Below are 19893 nucleotides of genomic sequence, written 5' to 3'. Positions count from 1 at the left end.
TATGATTTCTTTTTTTTTTCTTTTTTTCTTTTTTTTTAATTTGCTGACTTTTGCCTTGCCTTAGATAGGCAGCCTTCCAGAATTGGAAAGAAAGGGTAATTTGGAAACGTGTTCAGACACAGTAACAATCTGCAATCAGGTAAATACTTCGCAATGTTGAAGCTATACAATACAACCCGGGCACGTGTAGCACTCAGTCCACAAACAGTTTAGCACCATATTGATAGGTCATGTAGCAAAACACTTTCTTCAAGGTTTGCTTTGGAAGTTAAAAGCATGAAATAGTACAGTGCAAGGTAGTCTATACCCTTAGCTTCTATGGGGATAAGGTGGCGACGGCTGATGCTCCTGGCTGTCCCAGAGGTATGTGTTGGCAGGTCGCTGGCTCTATGTTCCTATCGTCGTCACCACGCCAGGGTTAATGTTGCCTGAGAAGGTTTGGTGGAGAAAGAAAATAGATAAGGTTGGGATGCTGGGGAAGGACAAGGGTGGCTGTCAGGACTTGCTGCAACCACTCGGGACTACCTGAGGCCTCGAGGACACACGTGGGTGCTTACCAGGGACGCAAACTTTTTCACATTCTTTCTGCGTGTTAAATCGGTTCTCGTTGCCCCCACAGCCGCCATACCAGAACCTGGCGCAGCTCTTGGTCTTGGGGTCGTAGTACCACTTCAGCACGAAGTCCCTGCAGGTCCCCTCTTCCTTCTGCAGCCGGCAGATATCCGTGGCTGCAGAGAAAAGCAGGAGCACCAACGGTCAGCAAGAGGTCTGGGGTCCTGGGCTAAGCACGGTGTTTGCGAAATGCCTGAGAGCAGGGCTGGCATGCGAGGTCAGAAAGGGCAACCACAGCCTAGGCTTTGCCTGGTCTCCTGAGACTAAACCCGGTCTTGAGGTTTGCAAAGAGAAGGGTTTTGGGTGTCTGTGCCCAGCGCTGAGCCCCAGGGGATGCATGCATCCACGCTGGGATGGAGCAAAGGCAGCGAGAAGGACGTGTGCTGCAAATCCCCTGGATTTGCAGGAAATGAGTTGGCGGGCGTCAACTGGTTTGCAAGGGAAAAAGTATTTATTTTCACCATCATTTTCCAATTAAAAATAGTGGCCGTCCCTGAAAAGAAGAATCTTCTGTGTGAAGATGCTCCTGGACCTACCGCGTGCTGCCCCGCAGCATCCCAGTACTCTTACTGGAAAAGTGGTGGACAAAATAACAAAGCACCTGGATGTGTTAAATTAAATTAAATTGACAACTTTAAAAAAAAAAACAAACTGTTTATAAACAAGGCTGCACAGGGAGATGGAAAAGCATTTTGTGATATCTGCCCTCAGCACAGCCCACATCACCCATCACATTTCTTCCTGGAAAAAAAAACTTGTTACCATAGACCTGGGCCAAGCAGGGCCCCGAAATTTCTGATACCATGCTTATTGCTTCCATTTGTCAGAGGCTCTGCTTCAAGCTGCTGGGGTCCAGCAGCCTCTTACCTTTTTTTCTTTCTTTTTTTTTTTTTTTCCAAACGGAAAGATGCGCAGAGTACACCAGCAATGAGTGGTCAGGAAATCCATGTCTTGAAATTGCCTTGTGATAACCTCGTCTTAGGACTCTGCCCTTTGTAACGTGCTACAGGCCACGTTTCAGAAATCAAGGTACTCTGTCCTACCAGAAACAGGGTCCCAAATATCCACAAGTGGACGTATGGAAGAGTATAGAGATATAGAGTATAGAGATATATTTGGTATATTCATACCAAAGGGTGCATTTGCATGCAAGTTTCTTTGGGGTCTGATGCGAGGAAAGGCTTGCTAAACCCTTTTAAAGTATTCACAGGAAGAAGAGCACAGAAGATTATCCCTGAAATCCCAACTAGAAAGTAGGTCTGGCAGCAAATCCTAGGAAATAAGAAAACGCTGGTGGCAGGTTTGCTTTGGAGGAAATTGCGGCCGGTGCTGGCGGCTGCCCAGCGCCCAGGAATGCTGTAGCCAGCAGGACAGGGGAAGGCAGAAATCGGTGTCATGGACCCTACACTGACCAGACTCCAGGGACAGACAGGCCCTGCCTAAAACCTCCCTGCTCGTTCTGATTGCATTTTCCCTTTTTTTTGCATTCTGTGAGTGTGGGGCCAAGCAGGTCAAACCCAAGTGGTGGCGGAGGTTTGGGGTAGGGGCTGGGAACGTGCCCTTCCGGGAGAGAAGTGTTGGAAGGGACCCCCTTGCCTGCTGACGGTTTTGTTTGTTCTGCTCTAAAAGCAGCTTGTTGAAGTCTTTTTTTTTTTTTTTAAATTTCTGCTTTTCCTAGGAATTTGAAATCAATATTGACCTTCCGATTCAAGCTCTCCTATCAGGCTCCTGCAGCCAAAAGCTTCCCCATCCCTTTGGCAAGCTCTTTGCCTTTGGGGTTCAATTTTTTTAAAAATCCTCCTCTCTTCTTTCCTGTCATTCCAGAATACCAAAAGCCAGCAGATGCAAACACAAGGACTATTGCTCCAAACCCTGTGCACCGTCTCATGAAGCCAACCATCCAGAAAACATACAGCTTCTGGAGTGATAAGGCATTTTCTATCTGCACCACAGGATCTGGGCAACCCAGCATTTAGACCCTGCTGTCCCCTTTGTGAGTTGCAGTGACTCTCGGGATCAGCCAAGGCACTGGGAAATTCAACAAATACTTCCGAGGCAGATCTGATTTGCTGGCTTCAGGAAAGCTGCTGCGCTATGGTAGCTGAAAAAAAAAAAATCCCTTGAATCATAACCTTCAGTTTGCCTGTCCTAATATTCACACCATGCGGGGTGGTGCCACACGAGTGAGGTTTTTAATTCATCCTGCAGAGAAAACGTGTCTGGGCTCCTCAGCTGCACTTACATTTAATTTTGTCATGGTAAAAAAAATATAAAAAGCTATAAATCGCAGTAAATAAAGGTTATCAGAGCATTTAAAGGGGTTCCCAGGGGGAGATGGGTCTGGAGCACACCCAAAGAGCCCTGAGGTTTGGGAGGCCAAGGCATTTCTCAGCACTGCACCTGGCTCCAGTCCTTGCAATGGGCTGAACCGAGAGCCCAGCCCAACACCCAGCATTTTAAAAGCTGAGCTGCAAGCTCCTGTGTCTCCTTTTCCACAGTGGATTCAAGCTCTGGTTTAGCAGAAACCAAAAAGAGAAGAGGGAGAAAGCGGTGAATGGAGCGGGGGGACCCTGGCGGGGCGGGCAGAGACACAAGCATCCCTCCAGGGCCCCTCGGTTGCTTTTCTTGACTCTCTGCCCAGGGCAGAATGGCGCCAAGTTCGTGAAATATCAATTTAGCCTGAACAACAGTTGCTGGAAACATCATCAAGGCATGTGATGATGATCAGAAGGGGCTGGACGAGGGGCCGGGGCTAGCGGAAAGGCGTGCCCTCCGGAGAAAAGCACATCAGCGAGGCTTCCCCGCTCCGTCAGGGTGAAACCCCGGTCCAGATTGATGCCACAGGTTTCTGCACAAGCCGTGTGCTGATTCCTCTTCCTTCCAAAAAGCCCCCGGACTGCAGCCAAATTTGTCCACGATGCCTGTCCGTAGCACTGTGCAATCTCCTTTTGGAGCAGCTGCTGCCTCAGGTTCCTGGGGGTGGAAAAGCTGGACCGAGGCTGCACCATGGCCAGGGGCAAGAATCACAGAATCATCTAATGCCCAAGTCTGATTTAAGGAGCCTAAAATCCACACAAGAAATGGGTGGGAGGGGGCTTTTTCTAACAGGATTAAAGCCCTGCCCTCGGTACCAGAGCTCGCTTTGCTCCTGGGTTTCCCCTATTTCTTTGCAAAATGCCCTGAAATACCAAGAGAAGAAAGCTGCTATGATAGCAGGGCTTTGCTGTGGTCAGGTTCCCATCCCATCCCTGCTTAGCCAACACAAGCGATTGCGAGTCCCTGCTTTCTTCCCAGCTCCTGAAACCCAGGAGGTTAGAAACGCCTCCAGAAGAGGAGTTCATTGCCATTTTCCCATGGGCTCCTTCCTCAGCTTCATTTTTTTTCTTTTGCTGCGAAAGGAAAACATCTGCACGCAAGACCCATGCCACGTGGAGTCATTTTCTACGTGAAGTGTTTTGTATGCAGGCAGGGAAGCATTTGTAGTTTGCATCGTGGCAAGGGCGCAGTGCTGAGTCATGCCACACGAACTGCTTTGGGACCTGCAGGTCAGTGACCGCATGCTTCTCCCGAAATCCTGCACTTGATTTTGCTGCTAGCTGTGGTTTGCACTCGGATCGTGCAAATATGACAGCCCCTGGGGTGAGAGAAGGCATGCAGGCAACTTGCTCATGCAAAGCAGGTGGCGGGGCATGGTCAGGTCAAGGAGCAGATGAAAACCAAGTCTGTGCTGCTGGTGATCTTGTGCTGGACAAGCTCAGATGCATGCTATGAAATGATGATGGTGAAGTAATGGATTTGCTTTGTTTTATGGTTATTTTATGTATGTGTTACCTGACGATAATCTTTTCTCAAGGGGTGGCTGCTTGGCTTTCTCAGCTGCTGCTGGAGGAAAAAGTGTGTGGGTTTGGTTTTTAAATGATGTTTTCTCTCTGATGCAAAGATTATTTGAAAACACGATACAATGCGAAAGGATTAATCCCCACGTGGTACTTACATGGTTTCAAGCATTTGCTAATGCACTCAGCTTCGGTCTCAAATCTATTGGCATTACCAGCGCAGCCACCATACCAACCCTGGCTGCAGATCTTGTGTTTGTAGTCAAAGAACCACACAACCTGATAGTCCTTGCACTGCATGCCCATGTCAAAGTCCAGCAAGCAAGGGTCTGCCAAATCTGCATGTCAAAAGGTGCAAAGGTTAAATGATCCCGAAAGGGTTAAAAGCTGAAAAAGGAAAGAGATCCAGGAAAGGGAAAAAAATAATAATAATAAAAGAAATGAAGCATTTAAAAACACCAGAAGCCAAGGGGGCCAGATCAGCCCATGCAGGTGGCTGGGCTGGCATCTGATGCTCCGGCCCAATGTGGGTCTCACAGAATTTCGTCGACGCATGATTTCCGGTCCCCCCCTTGCTAAGCACCAACCCAGCATGTCCCCAAGCCCCTGCACTGGGGTGGTGCAGGCAGGATTGGGCCTTCACACAACTCCCCCCGTCTGCTTCCAAAGCTCTTTGCTTGGCTCTAACTTTAGTTCTTAAGTGTGCTTACTTTATCTTTAAAGGCAAGCCACACCTGGTAGGCTTTAGGGCTTGATGGGGATTTAAACATGTGTTCCTTTCCTGCCCAGAAATGATAACTTGAGGCCCAAATCCCAGAGTTTTTATTAGCAAAGGCCATCCCTGCGAGCAGCTGCTTTGCCTATATAAGGATGCCAGAATCCTGGGCTTCCTCCGAGGTCTGTTAGATTTATGCACAGGTTTCTCCTGTTGCACAGAGAACTAGAGAAGACTCAGTTAAACGACCTGTCCCCAGTGCCCTGCTCTGTTTAATATCCTCAGCCTGCTGAAAAACAGCAGATTAACAGCACCATCCTTGGAGGCCTTCCTGAAATGTTTTCCCCCTACTGCCAGGTGCCATAAATCCTTGGGCAGAGGCATTTGCTGCAAACGGGTCACGAAAGGAGCCGAGATGGAGAGGTTTTGCATTGACAGACCCACACAGAGCTACACCTTTTCTCCACAGGGCAGGCAGATAAGAGGTTAAGCAAAGCCATGGAGGGGTGAGAGTCGCTTTGAGGGGACAAGCCAGGGGACAGTGCCACCACGCATGGGTGACACCTTGCAGCAGGAGCCACTCAGAGCATCATAGCAGTGGCGGAACAAGTGCCAAGATGCAGATGAGATGAAATGAGATAAGATGTTCCCTGCTCCACCAGTAATTTGAGACCCATCCCAGACCTCCACCTGCTGCTCAGCGCATTTCATGCCCAGCTCCCCAAGCTCCTTATGAAGAAAATCAGCCATATACAAGCAAAAAAAAAAAAAAAAAAAAGGTGAATATATGGGGTTGAGGGATGAGTCTTAGATGCCAGATCCACATCCAGATTGGTGACAGTGATGGCTTTATGGAGGCTACAGACCTTTCCAGATCTGTGGCGGAAGGGCATGTAGAGAGTATGACTGTGCATTATAGGGCAGATGTAAGGAGCCTGGTGTCAACGAATGCCATGAGACAATGCTTTAACAGTTACAGTGATTATGGGTTACTAATGAATGTTAATGTGATTATCAGCAGAGTAGGATCTGACAGCTTGCTCATTAGTGGTTTACTGTGATGAGCCGCTGATGGCAGGGAGTAACCTGGTGGGACGCTGTCAGCAGGCCAAATCCAAGGGTTGGACACTGGCTGTCGGTGAAGGCCTTGTGTGTTAAATGAGGGAGCCAAGGCCTATTCTTTGTGGTAAGTCAGGAGAGATGGGGCAAGCAGGAGCATGTTTCACGTCTACAGCTACATCTCTGTGCACTGGGTGGGCCATGGGGCACAGCGTGTCCCTGGGGAGAGGCCGGCACCTGGGAACTGTCTCATCTCCTGATGACGGGACCTGGTCTGAGTCCTCCATGAAGATCTCAGGGCCTTCTGCAGGCTCTGGAACCTGCGTGGGGCTGAGGTCTCAGACAGGGAGCCAAGGCTGTCATCCAGATTCCTTGGTCCTAGCGGGGCTACACTTGCTCTGCAAAGGTCCAGGTTTGGGATCCGGCAAGGGGAAAGACCAGTGCCAACAGCCAGGATCTCCATGGGGGTCCCACCAGAGTCCCCCAGCCCCACTACTCACCGCTCTCAGGCTCTTCCAGTGGCTCAGCGTTCATCATCATGTTGGCCAGGGACACCTTGGTCTGCGCCGGGGTCTCTGGGGAGGACAGAAGGAGCTGTAAGCCAAGAGCAACCAGATCCTGCAACAACACCCCCGGGGAGCCCCACCACGGGCAGGAGTGGGGCCGGCCCCACCGGCAAGCCAAGGCACAGCCGTAAACAACCCCCCTGGCCCCAGCTCCAGCACGGGGAGCAGGGGACACACAAGCTGCAGGAGTCAGGCCCGGATCTGTTTACCCCAGCACATACGTTTTTCAGAAATGTTTATTGGACGCAGCTGGCAGGATGAGTAATCCACTGCTGCCTGGCCACGCCGGGACGGTTCGTATTGCTCGCCCCAGCCGACAGCAGCGCTTGGTCGGGCTCTTAGTGGCTACGGAGGGAACCCACCAGGCTCTGCTTTTGGTGGCCACGGCTCTCCCCACAGCATGGGCCCGCACAGGGGCTCTGGAGAAGCAGCCATGGCCTTACTGTAGCCAGATTAGCTTTGCTCCTCCAGTCTTAGAGAAGGCAGAAAACCACAGCATGCTCCAGGTGAACAAAGAGGCCATGATGGATCTTCTCCTGCTCTCCTGCAGCCTTCAAGGATTTGTGCATTGCATAAAGGCTTTTAGAGAAGCTGTGACACACTCCTGCCATCACAGCCTCACAGCCCTCTGGGAACTGTAGTTGAGGATTGTCACTGAGGGGGATAAAATCCCTTGGGATGGAAAGCAGATCATGGTTCATATCGCAGCACACCCTGCCTGATTGCACCATACCCTTTGCATGGGGCTGGGCACCACTGCCTGCCCAATCTGTTCCCATTTGAGATGTACGCTATAGGAAATGCAGCTTCGCTGGGCACCGAGGGCTCTAAGTCAGCACAAGCAAATGTTCCTTCTACAAACTGTTGTATTTTCACAACATTTTTGTGGGCACATTTATTGCTCACGAAGGTAAGAGCCTTCAGACCTGATCCAAACGTGCTGAAGCCATTGGAAAGACTCCCCACGGGCACTGGAGGAGGCTCCAAAGTGCCAGAATGAGCCAGATGAACCACTGGCAGCACCAGCACAAACTTTACCACACCAGCCAGCCAAGGCGCCTCTACGCCAAGCTATTAAAAAAAAATAATAATAAAAAATTCTTTGGCTTTGTCTTATATAGCAAGTTTTGGCCATGCCAAAGGGTTTGGTGAGTTTCACATGTGATCTCTGCACATGGAGCTTGGATTCCCAAAAGACTAAACCCACCATTTAATCCCTTCTCTATGCCTTTTTTGGATATTGTAGTATGCAAAGCAGAGAGGTGGCTATGGAAATAGCTGTCGGAGAAACAGCTTTTCTTGCTTATTTTGTAATCATGCTGGACTGAATTTACTCTGTTTTAACCCAGTTTGACTCCTATTATTAATTACTGCAATGCTGTCTGGACCCCACCAAGACCCATTGTGCAAAGCCTTCTGCACGCACAATGAGACAAACACCCCTCTGGAACTGGCTTTAATTTTCCCACAGTCTGGGTCAATTTTACACCACCGAAGTGTCAACTTGAATTTGCCAAAGAAACACATCCAAGGCGTTTCACAGCCAGGTCCTGCCGCTGGGACAAAGGATACCAGACATGCAGTGACACAACTGAGCACTGACAGGGCTGGGATCACTGGTACTGAATCGTTCCCCATCCCTTACACATTTTTCCATTTTTTTTTTGTGTGTCCAGTATCTTAATGTGAAAAAAATAAATGTTTGTTTTCGCCAAGAGGTACTTACTTGTGCTGAATGTGCCTGTGTAGGTTACTTTGGGTTGGGATTTCAGGTAGCCAGTGATGACTACGAGGTATTTCTGTCCACCTCGGAGGCCTCCGATGACACGTTCAGTGCCGGTAAGGTTTTGTTTCAGCACAAGAGAATGGTCGTGTGCCAAGGTGATGGAGAGATCAAATACGTAGGCGTTGTGTGGCTCGGGGCTGGCCCAGCGCAGCCTGGCGCTGTTCTCGGTGACATCCGTGATCTGGATGTCGCTCGTCTTTGCTGCAATTCAGAATCAGAAGAAGCACTGAGCAAGGATGTGGAGAGGAAAGGTCTCAAGGAAAGGTGTCTCAGCGCTGCAGGAACTGACCTGGTCTTTGGGCAAACTTTGCAACACAGATGTTGACAAAGCCTCAACAACCCCACCCCAGCTCAGATTTCCAGTTCTGCCCCTAAAAATTTCTTTCTGCAAGCACAATACTTGTCCTCCCAATGATGATTTCCCATCAGGATCATCCTCCCAGGGAGGAAGAAAAGATACAACTCACTACGGCACAGAGAAGCTCAGACAAAGGAGAGGCACGGCTCGCATGGGGACAGCCTTTCACGTACCGCCTTGTCTTCTCCTGCCGCTTGCTGCTGCAGCCGTGGTGCTCGCTGTGGTGCGGCTGGTGGCCTTGGTGTTGGCCGCCGTGCTTGCTGCGCTCTGCGCGGTGGTGTTCATCTGCACCGTGGTGCTCGTGGTGGTCCGGGCTGTGGCTCTGGTCTGGGCCGTGGTGCTGGCAGTGGTGGTCCTGGCACGGGTGTTGGTGCTGGCAGCAGGCTTGGTGCTGGTACTTAGCGTGGTGCTGGTGCTTACAGTTTGGCTTATGGTCACGTTGGGTGCCGCGTACCTATCGGAGCAAAAGCAGCTGATTTGTCTGAAGTGCTAAATAAGCAGAATTTTGGAAGTCTGGGGGAGCTAACATAGAAACCAGTGGTAATAACCCCCCTGAGGTCAATAGTCTGTCAGCTTTGGGTAAGTTCACAACCAAGCAATGAAAACACTGCAGGAAAACACAGGAGAGCACTGCCTGTCACTACGGGCACAGATCTGCCTGCACAGCACCCATTGGAGTGAATTCAGCAGACAGACACTTCTGCAGCTTGCCTCATTCCAAGGGACTCGACCTTCAAAGCTAGGACATGTGCCAGCAATGAGTGGGGCTTGGTGACATAAGCTTTCACTTATGTTTATAAAGTACAAGGGTATATTCTATGGTAGATCCTGAACATCAGAGAGTCCATGGCAGACCAACCTCTGAAAACAGTTCTTTGAGTTGAAAAGCCCAGTTTAATAATTATTTCTGGAAATCCTGACCTGCCTGATGACAATAGCATATGGCTCCTTCATATCCTTCATATGTAAATAAACATGACGTTTAATACAAATTTAAAATGTGTGCACTTGTCTGCTTTTCCTAGTAGATAAATCTCTTGTTCTTTTGATACAGGCTGTTAGAACAGCTCATCCTCTTGCAGACAAACCACTACTTACACTGCTTTATGTCCAGCATGTCCAGGGCTCTTGGCTAGCTGATCGTTCTGGAGCCACTCACACTGCTTCCTTATTTCTGGAGACAGGTAGAAAGCAAAGTCGCCTAGAGAGGGAGAGAGGCTGCCATTAAACACTGGTGTTGAGGACAGTGGTCACCTACCAACAGTGCTCTATGTATATTTCTTTCTGAATAAAAAAAGCTCTTCTCTCTTTGCTTGCTCCTGTTAAAAGCTATGGATTATCTCTTGATGTTTGGTGTGGTCCGTGCAGCATCCTGGGCAGGGAGATTTGTTATTCCAACACACAAACATGAGAGCAGTAACTACAAGATACTAGAGTGCTTTATGTCTTAGCCTGTCGCATGTAAACAGCATTCTCATAGCAAAACACTTCCAACCACACAGCATTTTTCTGAGAGTTGGAAGTTTCCAAGACCCCTGTAAGCAGTACTGGAAAAATCTGGAAAAAAATGGAGAAATCAAAATGAGCAAACCTAAATATTTATCTGCAGGGAAAGATGTGCATACATTGGCTTCTTATTCTACTGCAAGACGAGCTGAGATTCAGATTTTCAAGGTAGTCTGCACATCCCAAACATGCTGATGTTGTTTATCCCTGAGCAAAGAATCCTGCTCGTCTGGTCCTAAATCGGCATAGAGCAACTCCAGATCTCTGCCTGAGCTAGTCAAATGCCTGCTGGACATGACATTTAAGCTGAAACTGGGAAGAAGGATTTGTTGGGTGCTCAGGGAGCTCAGGGGTGGAGTGCTAGCAGGCTGATGGTCTGCAGAGGACCACGAGCCCCAGCAGAACCAGACCCTATTTACAGACTCTGATGGATCAACAGACTGAAAGGGTGCATGGGATGGGATGGGGAGGCCAAAGAGACCCCCAAAAATAGACAGATTCAACTAGAGGGACCTATGAGCAGCAACAAAATAGACCAGACAGTACAGAACATATGAAAGGAGACTATCACTTCAATGGGACCCACTGCCCAAAGAGGTGGTCATGCCAGAGCCCACCCAACAAACAGGCAGGTGTGCCCAGCCTGGCACACTGAGGTCATACATTGCTCCTTCTGTAACATTTTGGCTGCAGGATGTTTTACTTACTTCTGATAAAAGATGGCAGCAGTCTCCCAAAGCGGAGTAAGGTCTCTTCATGAAGCTCTCCTGGTTTGTCAACCAACTTGAAGAACACATCATGTGGCTCACTAGCTAGGCTGTAGATATTCTTGACATCCACCTTCCTGCCAACGCCCAAGACAACAAAGAAGTACCCTTTGCATTTTGCAGAAATTACAGCCTTCTGCAAGTAGTCAAGTTCTGCTTTTTTCATTTTTCCAGTTATCATCAGAACTATGACTTTTAGATCCCGAGGGTTTGGTGCACTTTCAAAAATATGAGCCATCGTGTGTTCGATTGCATTTCCCATAGCCATTGTGCCGTAGAGCTGGGTCATTTGATTGTTTAAGTAATTAATAATCTTCTCTTTGGATCCATAATCAGTTAGTGAAAACTCTGTTCTCACTGGTGGGAAGCTTGAGTTGGTTTCGTGTTCATAAGGAGCTTGCTGGAGAACTGCCACTCTTGCGTGGTGATGAGATATTTTTGGCTCAGAGCTGATTTCCATGTTACTTATGAGGTGGGAAATGTACTTCCTCATTTCGTTGAACTGTAGAGGTGTGGTGGACTCCGAGCTATCGATGATGAAGGCTACGTCAATGTCTACATCTGTCGGGGCTGCTCGTCTATCTCTGAACACAGGCCTCTGACTACCATAACCACAGATGGGATCAGGTTCACACACATCTAGGGAAGAAATACAGCAGGTTTCACTTGGAGGAACCAAAGATAACCCTCCCTTGTCACTATTAAAATCTGTTGTTTCATATGAAACACTATCAAGCCATGTATATTCACCATTCCATTACGCGATAACAAATCATTTCATCCCAAAATACATTTAGTTGTGCACATAGTATTTTTTCATGTGCTCTTTTGTCCAAAGACATCCCAGAAGCTCTCCGTCATAAATGGCAGAAGGCCATATTTTAGAACTATTAGTATTTGGGCTGTCAGAATGGTAACAGGCCAAAAACAGAGCTTCTCTTCACAATGTGGAGAACACCCATACTGAACAGTGAGCCTCATTCACAAAGCCAATGTTTTCTGCTCAACCCAAGAGTACAAATCCCTTGTCTTCAGCAACAAAAGGGCTGAATTCCCACTGGGCTTCCCTTCTGCACCACTGACAACCAACTGCTGCGCAACCAGAAGGATCTGGCACAGTCTAGAGGGGAAATTGGATGCTTTACCCAGACAAACGTGACAAGTCAAGAGCCTCCGGATAGTTTCATTCAGCTGGCTGCCACTGGCTGGAAGAACAATTGCATGTCCAACTGCTGTGTTGTTGATCTGGTTAGATGCAAACAAAAAAACATGGTGTTAGTAATGCTGCCTTGGGTTATTTTCAGCTCAAAGTAGGGGAGGGCAATCTTGTGGACAACTCTAAGGGATTTTCTCTACCCAGCATGCTGTTTTTTGGAGGAGCCTAATACACTTGACGTCAGTTAATGGGACTAGTTTAGACCTAAAAAGTCCCACCAAAAGGTTCAAACACTTGAACCAGTGCTTGATATGCTGAGTATTTTTGGTGCTTTAAGTCTCTGTACCTCAGCTCTCCCTCTACTAAAGATGCTACCGCACTTCTAACTTCCCACACTTTGCCTTTCATCGGTCAGATCTTTCTCACAGTGGGGACCTTCTTTTCTTCTATTTCATACCACCCTTGGCACACTGGAGCCATGGTCTGGGAACCAACTGGCTCGTTGGAACATCACTAGTGCTTTGCACCAGGCATTTTGGATTTCTCTCCTAATAGACATGCTGGATGCATTTGCACAGCAGTGCTTTCTCACCACTAAGCAGGCCTGTAGAAGCCAACCAGCAGCCAACAGATAAAAGCCATTGATCTCCCAGGGAACTGGGATGGGGTCATAAGCAGAAAAGGAAAGAAAAGGTGAACGGCTCTAACCTCCAGAGCTCTCTCGAGAGCCGCATCCTGCCTGCTGGTGAGGAACACAGGAATGACCCCAGCATCATAGAGCTTCAGCACGGCGTCGTTGAGCTGTGGGGAGGCTCTCGTCTCCCCGTTGCTGAAAAAGACTGCCACCTTCCTCATTAGGAACCCACTTCGGGCACGCTTGAAGGTATTCCTGGCCACAAAAGACATGGCTGTCTCGAGGCTGCGTGGCTTTGTGGTGAGGGTTGCCTGGAAGTTTTGGATCTGCTGGAGAAGGGTTGATTTCTTCCTGGCGTCAGCAAAGCGGATCTCCGTGGTGACCTCGTTGTTGTAGGTGACCAGGGCCACCCGCGCACCCCGGGGGCAGTTGCTTTCAGCAATGGTTAAGTTGTTGACCACCCTGAGCACGGTTTGCTTCATCCTGTTGAAAACATCCCTCCCAACGCCTGAGGAGGTGTCGATAGCGAAGGCCAGCTCAGTTGGGAAGACAGGGCACTCCTTGGGACCTGCCAGAAACATGTGTTGGGAACAAAACGTGCCCCAGACAATTGTCAGGGTCCAAACATCCTCAGTGGAAGTCAATCATTCATACCACATACATGGGCAGAACAACAATTTTGGCATACAATCACATCGAGATTTAATGTACTGAAGGTGACTTACCATAGCAGCAAGCTGTGGAAAAGAAAGGGGTGGGGGGGAATAAAAAATCAGTTCAGTCAGTGCCATTTATGTAACATGACTGTCAGACAAGGGTAGCAATGGGGTATTAGCAAGGCACTGATGTACTCACGGCATTTGTCTTTGATGTTCTGCACAAGATCACATTGCTTTAGAAAATACAATGAAAGATTGTTAGAAAGGGAAAAAAAAAAACAAACAACAAAATAATATTTCAAACTAAGACAGAAACAATGCTACACTTACACTTAAGGTTCGTCCTTTGTCACCTTTAAGTCCCTGTTAAAAACAAAAAATAATAATTGTGCAAAGTGTATTTTCAGGGTGTCCCATGAACCCAGTTGGAATGACTGTTTAACCACAGATCATGAAGAAGTTAAGGGAAAACCTGCCTGTTTTCAGTTTGGTTTCCTGGAACAGGGAGAACTATTTTCTTCCTTCCTTATTAATTGTGCTAGATTGCCAGTCAGATCCTTCATGCCAGAAATGTCACTCTCCCCACATTGGCTGTAGAGTGAGACGCGTACCTCCTTGAAGGGTCAATGCCTCTGAAGTTCCCAGTTACCCAGGGGATTTCACACCCACCTTATGATGGCTACGGGCACAGGGACAGTTTTGAAAAATTAAGCCCAGACAAGGGCTGCAGACTGGGGTGAGACAGCCAAGGTTTCTCTCCTTGCCTCCGTCCATCCTGACAGCACTGAGGGATGTGACACAAGGTCAGGAAGTGACACAAAGAAGGAGCATTATCTCTGCAGGATGCCACCTACAGTGGGGATAAATCACTTTTGGCCCTTAGTCAAGAGGCCCATTTGGTGAACACCCTGATAACACACCTCCAACAGCAGGAGGGTGAGGAGTAAACCTAGCTGAGGCCAAAGTCAAAAGGGGCATTCAAGATGCTGTAAGTTCATGAGCAAGGCAAGCCAAGTCATCTTGGCCTCTAGGGTGCTAGGGAAACAGATTTCTTCCATGAAGAAGTACTTACTGCTTTTCTTAGAAAATTAAGATCTGACATCTTCCTAGGAGGAAGTTCTAAGTGGATCATAAAGTAAAAAGGATTTTAGCCAAGGTGCAGTTAGCAGGAGATAGAAGTGGGCATGATTTTCAACTCCTGGCACCCACAGGGACCACTGTGTTTCTCAGAGAGGCAGCCAGGAGGCTCTCCGGGGGAAAAGCCAGAGGCTTCCCCCGCAATAAAATAAGCACTTACAGATGGTCCAGGGTATCCAATCTCTCCTTTCTGGCCAGGTGTCCCAGGATCTCCAGCATTTCCCTAGAAAGAGAACAGAGAAGTCCTCCCCATGAGTGTCTGCAGGAGGACTTGCAGGAGCTAGGGGAGGAGAAGTACAAATCTTTCAGGCCATTCATGTACAGGGGAAAAAATGTGCCACAAACTTACTCTGCGGCCTCTGTTTCCTTTAGGGCCAGGGCCTCCAGCACCACCTCTGTCACCAGGTCCACCCTGGGTGGGGAAAAACAGAAAAGGTAGCTCTAAATCTGTACAAGTCCTTAGGTCATGGAGACATTGTTTGGAAAATGAACGCTTAGTTCATGGGCTGCACCGTACCTTGGGGCCTGGGTAGCCTATGAAGCCACGTTCTCCCTGAAAGAAACATAAGGGTTTATTTGAATACAGGGTTTTGGAAAATTAACCTGATAATGCAGACAGATTAACCTCCTCCTTGGAGATGATATACAGAGGCATAACCAGGACAAAGGCAGAGGGGATGGATTTGAAGAGTCTTGCCTGATTTTCTCACCAGGCTACACTCAGGGATAATTTTTGTCCCTGAATGGAGCCTCTCTGAGTTCACCTAGGCTCTGCCCTTGTCCACGTGCATAAAGCTAGTTCCTTGCCCGTGACAACTCATGTTGGTAGATGGCCGTGCTGAGCAGACACATACCTTTCTGCCCTGGGGACCCGGGCCACCAATTCCATCTCGGCCATCATCACCCTAAAATGGGAAAGCAATGGCATTAGTATGCAGTCATACGTGACTGGCTTAAAGCGACATCAAGAGGAAGAATTCATTGATGCCACAGGCCCCTGAAAAGCCCTTCTACAGATAAAATTATTTTTATTATACTTATTAAAAATACAAAAATGTGGTGCTAAAACTACAAATGTGAATTGAAGCCTACTTAGCATACATGTGCAAAGTGTAAAACCATGTGGAAGTCAGCAATAGGGAGCAGGTTGGGACCTTCAGCCTTGAAGGTGTGAGTGTATGGCCATGCTTACCATCTCTCCTCGCGGGCCCTGTTGTCCATTTGGCCCTTTGGGTCCAGGGTTTCCAGGCTCACCCTGAAAAAGGGAGTATCTGTTCAAGCATGTGCTGAAACTTCAGGCAAATCTAAGCCTGCACAGACCTCTCTGTTCAGTGAAACAGGAGCCTAAAGGAGCAGCCAGAGCATACACCTTGCTCTAGTTCACACCATGCAAGCCAATGGAGATGAATTAAATTTGCCCCAAGATGTTCATCTCCAGTATTATTTAAAGCCCATTCCTATCCGGAATAGGTTTCTTCTTATTGCTGTTTTAGTTGCTGATGTCCACAGCTCATGGAGACATACCTTTCGTCCCAGGGGACCAATCCTGCCCCGCTCTCCTGGGGTTCCTGGTGGCCCACCACCAGCCTGGAACAGAAAGAGGGGGAGGCACATTGGCAACGTGTCCATAAAACCGTGTGCCTGAAACTGCTGAATTGAGTCACCGTATAAATTGTGTATTGACTACTAGGGCTGGTGCCTCTCAAAGCACTGTAGGAAATTCAGAAGTCTAATTCAGTTAGGAAATGCTGAAGGACCAAGTCAACTCACTGCAAATAGCAGCAGCAACCTGTATCAGGACTTCAGGACATGGAAATGCAAGACATGTCTGGTTTTATGGCCATGAGCCTTGCTGGGGCATATGGTCAGAGGGAGAAATGAATGGTTGGGGCCCCTATTGCTATACTCTGGCCTCAAAGCTTGGCGGGTGTCACAGAGGATGCCCTGCCAGTTCCAGTATGTTCATCATCCTGAAACATCACCAACCATAATGGGCCATACCCCGAAGTCCTGACCCCTTTATGGTTGCTTTAACTGCCTTTTCTGTAACTCCCAGTCTAGAAATCTTTAGCATAAGTAGAGAGGGAATCGTACTGGAAGGGTGTGCTACATGAGAGTGAAACTGAGCTGGAGCCCTAGGGGGTAAATTGGGAAGATAAATAGGCTGTGTCTTATCATTCTCAGCAAGATTTTATTGCTGAGCACCATTGGGTCCCTGTCTGGGAATGAGCAGAAAGATTTACCCTGGGCCCAGGAACGCCTTGCTCTCCTCTTATGCCTGGTGTGCCGAGCTGGCCAGGGGGACCCTGTGCAGGAGGAAAGAGACAGTGTCAAAGCACATGGGCAGAGACACACCAGCAATGCAAGAGACCGCAAGGGAAAACAAACATTACAGCACCCGAGAGATGGTTTCCAAAGACATCACACTTTGGGTGGTGTGAGTGCAGGGTTGCCTACCCATTCCCAGCAGTTCACACTGCCGAGACCCTTTGAGGACGCAGACATGACGAGGTAACACAAAGTGTCACCACACAAGATGTAAATTTTGCCTTCCTAGGCCTGTCCACTCACTGACCTGTGGCCCTCTCATGCCTTGTTCTCCAGCTGGCCCGTCCTGACCAAGCGAGCCCTTGGTACCCTTAAAGCGCAAAACAGGACAAAGCGAGTTAGCAAGGGGGGACGTGGCAAGGGGCAAGGGATGTCGGGGCACGGGAAACTGCTCTATGCCACACAAAGGGCAGAGAAGAACAGTTTTTATTTATTTATTTTGTAGAATGAAGTTTACAGCAAAGAACAAACACAGAAACAGAGGGGAATCCACCTCCTGCAATCAATGGGCATAAATCCACAGATTCCCTTTATGCTTTGGCCCCATCAGCTGCCCTGCTGGCATTGCAGTCCCTGGCCAGGGAAGCATCCATCCCAATTCCACTGCAGCGGGAGGGAGGACAAACACTCACCTTAACTCCTATCGGTCCCCTGCGTCCTGCCATGCCCTGCGAGCACAGAAATGATGGGATGTGTTAGGCAAGGACGTAAGCTTTCCCCTTCCTCATATTCCCCTGGTCCCACAGACAGGCAGGAGTGTGTGTTGTGCCACTGCTGAGGGACTGGTGGCAGCAAGGAACACATCCCCAGGCTTGGGTTTTGCTCCGGTTTGGTTCTTGCCTTTTAAAAATTAGTAGCTAAATGTGGGTGTGCCCACCAGAGCAAATTAGATGTAGCACCACTGGTCTCAGCAGAGTTACTCTGGTGGAAATAAAATCAGAATTCGACCTTAAAAGTTTATAAAAGCCAGCTAACCACCAGGCATTTTCCTTTTGAGTGTGACTTTTTCTTTTTTTTTCCTTTTTTGTTTGTACTCCTAAAATTGCAGGACAAAACGCGTGGGAAGGCAGGAGGGAAGAAGTTACTGCCCAACGAATCTCAGCTCACCTTCCTCCCGACTCCACCGTCTTGGCCACTCAGCCCCACAGGTCCAGGCTCTCCCTAGCAGAAAAACAAAATGGGTGAGAGCCCTGAGATGAGCAGGCTCACGTCTCAAAAGCTAAGTCCTTTCACACCTGCACACAAAGTACTCGATATTCTGGTAAGGATGGAAATCTTTCTAACAGCAGAGGCTCTCCATCAAGATGCTGAGCTAGCTCAAGCTGACATTTCCCTTCTTTAGGAAATTCCTTCTGACATTTTAGGATGTATTTTAATTCTGGACTGACCCAAAAACAAGTCAGTTTTGAAATTTTCCCAGGTAAGTGTGTTCGTTTTTTTTCCCCACAGGTTTCAGATGAATCAGGAAGCCCAGGTTTGATAATATCCAACTGTTTTTCAGTACTGATACATAACAGCATATGAAGTTAATTTCCAAGTACAAACTTGTTCTCAGGGACAAAGAGGCTTTGGAAAAAAAAAAAAAAAACACTTTTTACACAAAACATCATCTAAACTGATATCTTCCCAGAGGAAGTTTTGATTGTAAATCAACAACATTTTCCAACAAAATATTCCTTTTGAACAGGCATGATGAATGTAAGAATCTTGCACCTTTTGGGCAGCATCCTTTTCTCTTACTTTCTCTGTTTCATCCCATTGTAAAAAAAATAAAAATAATAATAATAATAATAATAATAATAATAATAATAATAATAATAATAATAAAAAGACAGCAAAGAAACTTACCATTAGTCCAATTTCACCCTTTTGGCCTCTGATTCCCCGTTGAGTATTATCAGCTCCTGAATCTCCCTGAAAGCAAGAGAGTGATGAGAAACAGCTGTGTGAGTGGGACAAGAAAGTCAGACATCGTAAACTGCTGTTGTAGCTCAGAAACAACATTTCTTTTTTTCATTTCTTTTGACAGAACTAGGTGAAATTCATAATTCTGGTGGGTTTAGACAGATGCAGCTTTTCAGCTGAGAACTAACAATATCGAAAAAAGAAGCAGAAGAGGGTTTTTAATATATTGAACCCATGATTGGCAGCTTGGTGTCAAGAGGCATGTGTTACCCCTGTGCCATCTGTATCGGTGCCAACACATTTTGGTGCCACCTTGCCATAAAACTCTTGCACCGACAGAAGACTTTGAGTTTGCAGATCCATCAATTGCATCCCAGTCTGCCAGTTTGCCTCTGGGCACCGCTTGTAGAACCCCCCCCAGTTCCAGGGTCTATGGGGCAGGAAGACTTCGTGTGCCCTCAGCTGCTTGCAGGGGACCCCCAGGGCTGGCAGCAAGCAGGGAAAATGAAGAAAATGCCTCAGCAATAGTTACCGGGTCTCCGCGGAGCCCACGGTCTCCCCGTTCTCCTCGTTCGCCTTTGGCCCCCTTGTCACCCTGTGGGAAAGGAGGAAGGGTTAGCGAGTGGACCCTGATGCCCAGGGCATCTCTGATGCCACATCCCCCCAGCCCCCAGGGGCTTTCCACCCTCCCTTTAGTCCTTTATAAGAGTAAATGTGATGGAAACCTACCCTCCTGCCAGAGAATCCCTTCTCTCCAGAGGAGCCGGGCAAGCCTTTGTCTCCCTGCAAAATAAAAAATGATTTAGAAGAGTGTTTGCCACTTCCAGGGCCCCACCAGCAGAACACCTCTCTATAAAGAGAAATGCAAT

At 48.1% G+C, this 19893-nt stretch overlaps 1 protein-coding gene across 12 annotated transcripts in view; it reads right to left on the bottom strand.

The window, feature by feature from the left end:
• Nucleotides 1-5: 5 nt before the first annotated feature.
• COL6A3 (collagen type VI alpha 3 chain) overlaps nt 6-19893 on the bottom strand; it is a 56313-nt gene continuing 36425 nt past the window's right edge. For 7 of the 12 annotated variants that reach the window (XM_080600132.1, XM_080600128.1, XM_080600138.1 and 4 more), the window contains 26 exons: nt 19754-19807; nt 19557-19619; nt 18968-19033; nt 18227-18280; nt 17752-17787; nt 17367-17429; nt 17035-17097; nt 16316-16378; nt 15984-16046; nt 15646-15696; nt 15309-15344; nt 15141-15203; nt 14952-15014; nt 13985-14017; nt 13839-13887; nt 13070-13563; nt 12351-12450; nt 11146-11844; nt 10031-10133; nt 9106-9386; nt 8515-8775; nt 6723-6797; nt 4607-4786; nt 4444-4494; nt 558-728; nt 6-428 (listed from right to left, as the gene is read on the bottom strand). In XM_080600132.1, coding sequence (XP_080456258.1) covers nt 388-428; nt 558-728; nt 4444-4494; nt 4607-4786; nt 6723-6797; nt 8515-8775; nt 9106-9386; nt 10031-10133; nt 11146-11844; nt 12351-12450; nt 13070-13563; nt 13839-13887; nt 13985-14017; nt 14952-15014; nt 15141-15203; nt 15309-15344; nt 15646-15696; nt 15984-16046; nt 16316-16378; nt 17035-17097; nt 17367-17429; nt 17752-17787; nt 18227-18280; nt 18968-19033; nt 19557-19619; nt 19754-19807 — 3276 coding nt within the window. In that variant the 3' untranslated portion in view covers nt 6-387. The remainder of the gene's footprint in view (nt 429-557; nt 729-4443; nt 4495-4606; nt 4787-6722; nt 6798-8514; nt 8776-9105; nt 9387-10030; nt 10134-11145; nt 11845-12350; nt 12451-13069; nt 13564-13838; nt 13888-13984; nt 14018-14951; nt 15015-15140; nt 15204-15308; nt 15345-15645; nt 15697-15983; nt 16047-16315; nt 16379-17034; nt 17098-17366; nt 17430-17751; nt 17788-18226; nt 18281-18967; nt 19034-19556; nt 19620-19753; nt 19808-19893) is intronic. The other 5 variants (XM_080600133.1, XM_080600134.1, XM_080600135.1 and 2 more) reach the window with 5 other exon arrangements.

The sequence above is a fragment of the Anser brachyrhynchus genome (genome assembly GCF_964034855.1).
Source record: "Anser brachyrhynchus genome assembly, chromosome: 7".
NCBI lineage: Eukaryota > Metazoa > Chordata > Aves > Anseriformes > Anatidae > Anser > Anser brachyrhynchus.
Note: the sequence above shows the minus strand (reverse complement) of the source record. Positions and strands in the feature narration are given on the sequence as shown.